The 8,512-nt window shown below is 31.9% G+C and overlaps 2 protein-coding genes across 13 annotated transcripts in view; one reads left to right on the forward strand and one right to left on the reverse strand.

The window, feature by feature from the left end:
* Nucleotides 1–2,737, forward strand: part of LOC106788788 (NADP-dependent malic enzyme-like) — a 10,813-nt gene extending 8,076 nt beyond the window's left edge. For both annotated transcript variants that reach the window (XM_014752370.1, XM_014752360.1), the window contains exons 3-8: nucleotides 494–652; nucleotides 757–1,119; nucleotides 1,214–1,525; nucleotides 1,624–1,992; nucleotides 2,081–2,375; nucleotides 2,460–2,737. In XM_014752370.1, the coding sequence (XP_014607856.1) occupies nucleotides 494–652; nucleotides 757–1,119; nucleotides 1,214–1,525; nucleotides 1,624–1,992; nucleotides 2,081–2,375; nucleotides 2,460–2,569 (1,608 nt within the window). In that variant the 3' untranslated portion in view covers nucleotides 2,570–2,737. The remainder of the gene's footprint in view (nucleotides 1–493; nucleotides 653–756; nucleotides 1,120–1,213; nucleotides 1,526–1,623; nucleotides 1,993–2,080; nucleotides 2,376–2,459) is intronic.
* Nucleotides 2,738–5,040: 2,303 nt separating this feature from the next.
* LOC106788834 (serine/threonine-protein kinase Doa) overlaps nucleotides 5,041–8,512 on the reverse strand; it is a 30,514-nt gene continuing 27,042 nt past the window's right edge. For 10 of the 11 annotated variants that reach the window (XM_014752454.1, XM_014752496.1, XM_014752514.1 and 7 more), the window contains 7 exons: nucleotides 8,321–8,387; nucleotides 7,392–7,505; nucleotides 7,085–7,175; nucleotides 6,699–6,869; nucleotides 6,397–6,526; nucleotides 6,035–6,285; nucleotides 5,140–5,440 (listed from right to left, as the gene is read on the reverse strand). In XM_014752454.1, the coding sequence (XP_014607940.1) occupies nucleotides 5,228–5,440; nucleotides 6,035–6,285; nucleotides 6,397–6,526; nucleotides 6,699–6,869; nucleotides 7,085–7,175; nucleotides 7,392–7,505; nucleotides 8,321–8,387 (1,037 nt within the window). In that variant the 3' untranslated portion in view covers nucleotides 5,140–5,227. Of the gene's footprint in view, nucleotides 5,067–5,139; nucleotides 5,441–6,034; nucleotides 6,286–6,396; nucleotides 6,527–6,698; nucleotides 6,870–7,084; nucleotides 7,176–7,391; nucleotides 7,506–8,320; nucleotides 8,388–8,512 lie in introns of those variants that run through there. The other variant, XM_014752465.1, reaches the window with a different exon arrangement.

The following is an 8,512-nucleotide window of genomic DNA, read 5'->3' on the forward strand; positions in this document are numbered from 1 at the left end:
ATTATATATATATATTTTTTTTTTTTAACACTCGAGATATTAAAACCTTTTCAATTAAAATGACTCATTCTAAATATTACGTCATCGCATAGTCACTATACATCAATATTAAAGAATATATCCCCATCAGATAAGACATTTGAGAAATGTTGCATAATTTATTTCTAGAATCGATTAGTAACATTTTTGTAATCGCGTAAAGTGTATACCCTAAGGATAATCCTTTCGAAAGGAAGTTACTTCGTGCATGCCTCGAGGTTGAATAATGACGACAATCACGAATGGAACATAATTTTCTTCTTTCCATAAGAACGAATTTATGAAACCCGTTAACTGGGTCGACGAATAATAAATTTTAATTTTTTGTTGTTGATTGACTCGAATATTTTGTACTCTCTTTAAACAAATTGTAATATTATTATTATTATTATCACTTTATGAAAAGTATGGAATTATTGATCAGAAGAAAAAAAATCAAATAATTTATTTCCAGGGAATGGCATTTAGTATAGAAGAAAGACAACTGCTTGGTATTCATGGTCTTTTACCGGCTGCTGTGATGATTCAAGAGGAACAATTGGAACTTTGTCGTTTGAATTTGGAACGTTATCCTGATGACCTTCTTAAATATATCTACCTCATAGGCCTATTGGTATTTATATATTCGTTTGAAAATAATTAATCACACAGATATATTATACGATTAAAACGATATTTCAATGATTACTATAAAAAATTAATTATTCGTTATTTTAGGATAGAAACGAAAAATTGTTTTATCGTTTACTCATGGACAACGTTGAACAGATGATGCCATTGGTATACACGCCAACAGTAGGTCTAGCTTGTCAAAAATTTGGTTTGATTTATCGTAGACCTCGTGGCTTGTTCATAAGTATACACGACAAGGGATACGTTTATGACATCTTGAAAAACTGGCCTGAACATGACGTACGTGCTATCGTTGTTACCGATGGAGAAAGGATACTTGGACTTGGTGATTTAGGAGCACACGGTATGGGAATACCAGTAGGAAAGTTAGCTCTTTATACGGCCTTGGCTGGTATTAAACCACACAATTGTCTTCCTATAACTCTTGATGTTGGTACCAACACTCAGGTAACGATTTTAATATGATTTATTGTATTTATGAATTATATTTTAATATCTAAAAAAGAAATATTAAATAATAATGAGATGAAATGATTTTCAGTCATTGTTGGACGATCCTCTTTACATTGGACACAGACATAAGCGTGTCACCGGTCAAGAATACGACGAATTTGTGGAAGAATTTATGAAAGCTGTGGTAAAACGTTACGGACAAAATACCTTGATACAATTTGAAGATTTTGGAAATGCCAATGCTTTCAGATTATTGATCAAATATCGCGATCATTACTGCACTTTTAACGATGATATACAAGGTACAGCTTCGGTTGCATTATCTGGTCTGTTAGCATCCCTTCGTGTGACGAATACGAAGCTTTCCGAAAATACCATTGTTTTCTTTGGAGCGGGAGAGGTTCGTATTTATAATTGAATGAAACTGATACAAATGTTACGGATTATTAAGATGAATAGTAGTTATTATCTTAATACCTGGGATGACTTGACAATTAGGCTTCGTTAGGCATCGCTACGTTATGCGTAATGGCGATGCAGAAGGAAGGTGTGAGCAAAGAGGAAGCAAAGAACAAAATCTGGTTGGTAGACTCGAAAGGATTGGTCGTTAAGAATCGTCCAAGTGGTGGAGTTACGGAACACAAATTAGAATTTGCCAGGGAATGTGAACCTATTGACAAATTATTAGATGTTGTTAAAACAGCTAAACCAACTGTATTGATTGGGGCATCAGCAGTAGGATCTGCCTTTAACGAAGAAATATTAAAAGAAATGGCACGCAATAGCGACAGACCAATCATCTTTGCTTTGAGTAATCCTACCGATAAAGCCGAGTGTACGGCTGAGCAAGCTTACAAGGCTACTATGGTAATATATAAACGCATGATTATTCTTCTCAGAATTGATACCACAGATTGATTAATCACTTACAATGATAATTTTACGATTTGCATAGGGAAAGTGTTTGTTTGCGAGTGGCTCGCCTTTCCCACCTGTCACAATCGATAACAAAACTTTCTATCCTGGCCAAGGAAATAACAGTTATATATTCCCTGGAGTAGCACTGGCTGCTATTTGCGCTGGTATGAGAGTTATTCCAGAAGAAACGTTCCTTATCGCTGCCACAGCTCTATCCGGTTTGGTCACGAACGAAGATTTGGACAGAGGTACTTTGTATCCGCCTTTGGCCGATATACAACAATGTTCCTTGTGTATAGCAACGAAAATTATGGAATACGCTTATAAATCTTGTAAGTAATATACTCGATATAATATAACTATTATGTTTTCTTTTTTTTTCCACGGAAATTAACATATAATTTTTTTTTTTATAGCACTGGCTACTGTTTTACCGGAACCTAAAGATTACACGGACTTTATCAAAGCACAGTTATACGACACAGAATATAAATCGTCCATTCCACCAACTTATAAATGGCCATAAGCTTAATTTACTAATGTAAGAATTCACGCGTTCCCGCTTAATATCGGATAAGTTTCTCGAGAAAGTATATAATTTAAAATTTATATTATTTGGCTACTTATATATATATATTGTTAAAAAAGCCTGTTGATCGGGCAACAAAGTATCACTATGTAAAAAAAAAAAAAACGAAAAGAAAAATTAAGGAGAACGATCGAAATTTGTCTTTCGATAAAAGGACACTTACTTATAAAACTTACACTTACAATTAGTACTATTTTTTTGTTTTTAAATTATCATCCTTATTCTTTGACATGGTTATAATTGTATTTAGAGAGCTAATAATGAATAATAAAAACATCGAATTCGATTACTTCGAAGAAACGTATTTTTATTACTAATCGAAACATTACTTTCTGTTAATTAGGCATCCCTCTTCCTATCGTGGTAATGAGAGCAGCTAAACTTAAAAATTCTTTTGCATTTATATTTATAATTATAATTATAATTTTAATTTTAATTATAATTATAATAATAATAGCAATAATAATAATAATAATAATAATAATAATAATAATAATAGTAATAATAATAATAATAATAATAATTAAGAAGAAAAGAGAAAACACTTGCGTTAGTATCACTTCTAGTGATGACATAACACTAGTCGAGAAATGCTTTCGCTATAATAACATGTATCTCACACATTGTATCATCAAATGAGGTACGGACGCTATATTAAATTTGATATACACGATAAATCCTCGTTTTTGTATTGCGTCAATAGAAGCAACTAAGGAACAAATGACGTTTCATTTATCCTTTCAGACGCAAGTGGAGTAGTCTATAAATTCACGAATAATCAAATAATTTCGTGAAAAATGAAATCTAATTTCATACGTTTGACCAAAGAAATGAATAAAACGTTTTATCTATATATATATATATATGTGATCTCCCAAGATGATAACAACAATATAATAATTCAAAGTATTGCATTACATAAAATAATAATAATCATTTGGATAGTTGAACGATAAAGTTTTATGTATTTTCATGATAATGAGGATTGGCGTTCATTTGAATTTTTTACTAATTGCACTCGTCATTCTCACACACACACACACACACATATATTCTCTCTTTTTCTTTCTTTCTTTCTTTCTTTCTTTTTCTATATTCTCTTTTATTCAAACACGTACGCAATTGTCTACGATCTTATAATCTAAGGATCCGAAACTTACTACTACATTTCGTCACGATCATCATAACAAATAGATTATAAACTACGACCTTCCCTCCCCCCCTCCCTCTCTCAAGTAATGATTATTTTTTTTATTTAACTCTAAACTTTGTTGTTCTATGTAATAATAACATCATAATAAAATTAAAGGCAAAATGTACAGAAGGGTTTTTAATCCTTTTAATTTTTTTTTTCTTTTCTTTTCTTTTCATTTCATTTCATTTCATTTTTTTTTTATAGAAAATGTGTTTTACAATTTTATTATTTATGGGACTCTGTTACGCTAGACTGAGCAGACACACACGCACACGCACACGCACAACAGACTGACTGACTTCGGATGCCAGTAAGTTAGAGAAAAGGATCTTGGTGCGTTTTAAATTTAGCAGTATATTATTATCAGTATTATAATTATTATTATTATTAATTTTAATCGTTATTGTTATTATTATTAATATTATATATTATATTGGTGGTCCGAGAAATAAACCACGAGATAATATAACGCGCGTCAAAATCGACCCGGTGAAAAAGGCCCTACGAATCGTCGAAATATATTTATCACACGCATACAACAACGTTCTCTCGCGACCAAGTCCACCAAATTTCGCTATTTGGCATAACCCTTCCATCATTTATTTTTTTTTTTCTTTTGTATCCCTTTGCTGGTATGCACGCTCTGCAGTAGTAGTACTCGTTTTCTATTTTTATCTAGTACCAATTCTTATGTAGGCTCTATATGAATAATATCGCTGAATTATTATTATTATTATTATTATTATTATTATTATTATTATTATTATTATTATTATTATTATTAACAATTCAGCTTTTAAGAGATTTTTAGTTTTTTGTTTAATGTCCTTTCCTTTTTATTTCTTTCTTTTATCTTTCATTTCCTTTCCAACATTCGAGATGTTTCCGCGCATAAAAATTATCTACGTGTCATCGAGTTATTCGAGTAGAGCAACAACAACAACGACAACGACGACGACGACAACAACAACAATAACAACAACTAAGAACAGTCATTGTTGAAAGACTCGAACAAAAATGGATTAAAGAGAAAACGAGTACTAGAACGTAGGGCAGTAATATCGTTGAGAGTGGATTATTTTTTTTATAATTATTAATATTAATAATATTATTATTATGACTATTATTATTATTATTATAATTATAATTATTATTATTATTATTATTATTATTATTATTATTATTATTATTATTATTATTATTATTATTATCTGTCCAGTACGGAAGTCGGTCCCTTTCCTAGCTTCATCGAGAGAGCGAATGCGATCGTTCATGACTTTGTTGTGAATCACCGGCTGCACGTTGNTATTATTATTATTATTATTATTATTATTATTATTCATTTTCTTAATATTATTAATAGTGTCTGTCCAGTACGGAAGTCGGTCCCTTTCCTAGCTTCATCGAGAGAGCGAATGCGATCGTTCATGACTTTGTTGTGAATCACCGGCTGCACGTTGATCCGTTAATCTTTGATGCGCCGGAAGCGCATCGAAAAATGGATGTTGCAAAGCATCCTTTAATGCTATCCTTATCGATGGTTCATACTCCAACATCCTTTTAATAAGATCGAACAATTGTCGATGTTCCTCGTCGTCCGACAACAAATAACGCTGTAGCGAATAATAAGAATATAAATATATATATACACTAACAATAAAATTTGAAGTCTTGTTAATACCCATTTGCATATGCAAGGGTAATAATAATAAGCAAACAATGACTGTCATTAATTATCACAGAATATGGAATAATCCGTACGCGAATTTATTATAGAATTCGAAGCTGTTGGAGAGTATCATTAACTGGTGCTATTTATCGTATATGTATTTACAATAAAAAGAAAAAAGAGAGGAAAAAATTCAATAAAACTTTGAACATGACGTACGCAATGCATATATCTGTATTCTATTGACGCTGTAACGCTAATGTCTCGTTACTTTATATGTCAGGTATTTTTATCTTTTAAGGTTAACCTTTTTCATGTTTTTCTTTCTAAGCAAAATTTTCAAACAAAATAATTTAATTTTATGCACAACGACAGATACGGGCCGCCGATTGTAGGTTGTTAAGTATACATCTTTGTGGTTGGTGATATTTAGTCATGCATTTGAAAAAGCTATGTAATACGATAATGCAAATGGACTAACGCGATTCAAGGATTAACGAGGAAACTCGTTACGATTAAATAAAATATAAAAACTTACGTATAAAGGTTTACAATTATCGCGAACATATCTGCCAGCCGAACTTTTATCATCCCAATCTAATTTACCGTAATAGAAATACTTCGTCTTTGTTTTTCGGGCCATACGATGTGGAATTGTACCTAGTATACGTTCCATCATAGCTAAATGTTCACGATTATCGTGAGTTTGGAATAAAGTTATACCCAAGTACAATTCAAATAGAATGCAACCAATAGACCATACATCACAAGGTTGAGCCCATCCTAATTCTGTAAGAAAAGAAATTAATGTTTAGTTTTAAAATTGAGTCATTATATATATAAAAAAAAAAAAAAAAAAACAAAAGACAAATATTTTTATCATATATTTATGTTAATTACCTAAAATGACTTCAGGTGCTCTATAATGTCTTGTACTAACAATTGTGCTATGGTGTTCATGGTCAAACGTAGCACTGCCAAAATCGATTAGTCTGATGTCGGTCCTTTTAACGCGCCTTACATCTTTTCGCTTAAAAAGAAAGAACTTTTTAAAATAGTTTAGTAATAAATCATCTTTGTGTACGTACCGGGGGATCGAGAGACAGTGAAAACGTTTTCTCGTTAACGTCGCAAAAAAGATGAGTGGTAAAAAAAAAAAAGAAACTAAAAATAATATAATAAAACATTAAAAAATGACTCACCTTTTTATTATTGTACGTGCTATCGTAATCGGAATCTACGAATAGGATATTTTCGGGTTTAAGATCGGTGTGCGTAAGTTTGTTGTCGTGTAAAAACTTGACTGCATAGCAAAGCTGATAACCCATATGCCTAACATGTTCCAATGGATAGGGTTGATAATTGTTGTCTCTCTGTAACATCATCGTATTTTTCTTTTTTTAGAAAAATAAAAAAAAAAGAAATGATCACAGTTAAAATAACAAATAAGATAGATTGTATATACATATATATATATATATATATATATATATATATATATATATTTATGTCAAAAAATATTATTAATATATTTTTTATTCGACGACTTTATTATATATATATATATAATATATTAAAATATATTTACCAAAAAATCGAAAACGCTCAAGCCAAGCATCTCGAAGGCGATACACATGTGTCCATGGTAATTGAACCAGTCTAACATTTTGACACACAAACTAAAACAAACGGGCAAAACATAGGTAAGATTAAAATCAAAATTAAAACAAATTGTTCAACGAACGAACGGGTAGTTATTAGCAGTAGTAGTAGTAGTAGTAGTAGTAGTGGTAGTAGTAATAAGTAGCGGGTTTCATAAGAAAGAAAAAGGATTTCACTGTTGCCCTTCTCTCCTCGTAGTAGTCGGTTTTTTTAATTGCATTTCAAATACTAACTGATGTCCCTCGGGATCCTTAGCGGCAATCTTCTCCAATGCGTTGATCTCGAGCTTCGCAGCTTCACGGTACTTCTCAACGTTCTTGATAATCTTGAGAGCCATTACGTGATCCCTGTGTGAAGAAAAAAAAAAAGTAATCCAAGTGTTAGTTGGAAACAACGAAAACCTTTGGAACTTCGTCCGACCATAGTTATGCTCTAAATCGAGCCGAATTCTTTCCTAAGTCTCATTTTTATTTGTTTTTTATTTTTGTATGTATGTATATGTGTGTGTGTGTGTGTTTTGGATAGTCTCGAGATAATTAAAAACAAACAAACAAACAAAATTAGAGATAGATGAAAAAAGATGAGATGTAAGAGGAGTGGTGGAGGAGGTGTTGTAGTTTCTCATCCCTCTAAGCAATTTCGTCATTCAATTTTCACCCAGCACGACAATTTTTGCAAGACGCCACTGACAGAGAAAGAGAGAAAGAGAGAGAACGTGTATGACGATGGTTGCCTGGTAAAACAAAGTGCAAGGCCATCCTATTATTGCAACTACTCGCGACAGTACAGAGCGTGTCTATTTCTGATATCCCAAAGGTGAATTCGTGTTTCCACGTACAATACGCCACTTGGGATGACATATACGTGTGATGCTTGTATGCATATATAATCTGTGCACGTGTCCTCTCTATGTATATGTATATGTATGTGTAAACTCGCGAACATGCGAATGGATATATAATAGAGGAAAATTTATAACAAAAGAAAATAAAAAATAAAAACAATATATGCAGGTGGAAATGTATTAATGCATGTGTGTATGTGTATATAAATATATAAAAATGACATGTTTTTTTTTTTTTTTTCAAAAATTAAAGGATATATATATATACACGACGCGAGTAGGTTACCTACGTAGGTGTTTATGTGAGCTGGCACTTACATTTGCAAGTCCTTAACCTTGACAACTTTTCCAAAAGTACCCTCTCCTAGGGTGGCCAGTACTTTATCTGCAATGTAAAAAACAGGGTAAGTTATAAGGCGCGACACAGACCTTGCGCCCACGAAAAAGATCTCTCGTTCTCGATTATCACGCGTATCCGTGTATATTATTATGTACCGAGAGAGAGAGAGA

This window comes from Polistes canadensis, unplaced genomic scaffold (assembly GCF_001313835.1).
Source record: "Polistes canadensis isolate GaletaPanama2010 unplaced genomic scaffold, ASM131383v1 scaffold_6, whole genome shotgun sequence".
NCBI lineage: Eukaryota > Metazoa > Arthropoda > Insecta > Hymenoptera > Vespidae > Polistes > Polistes canadensis.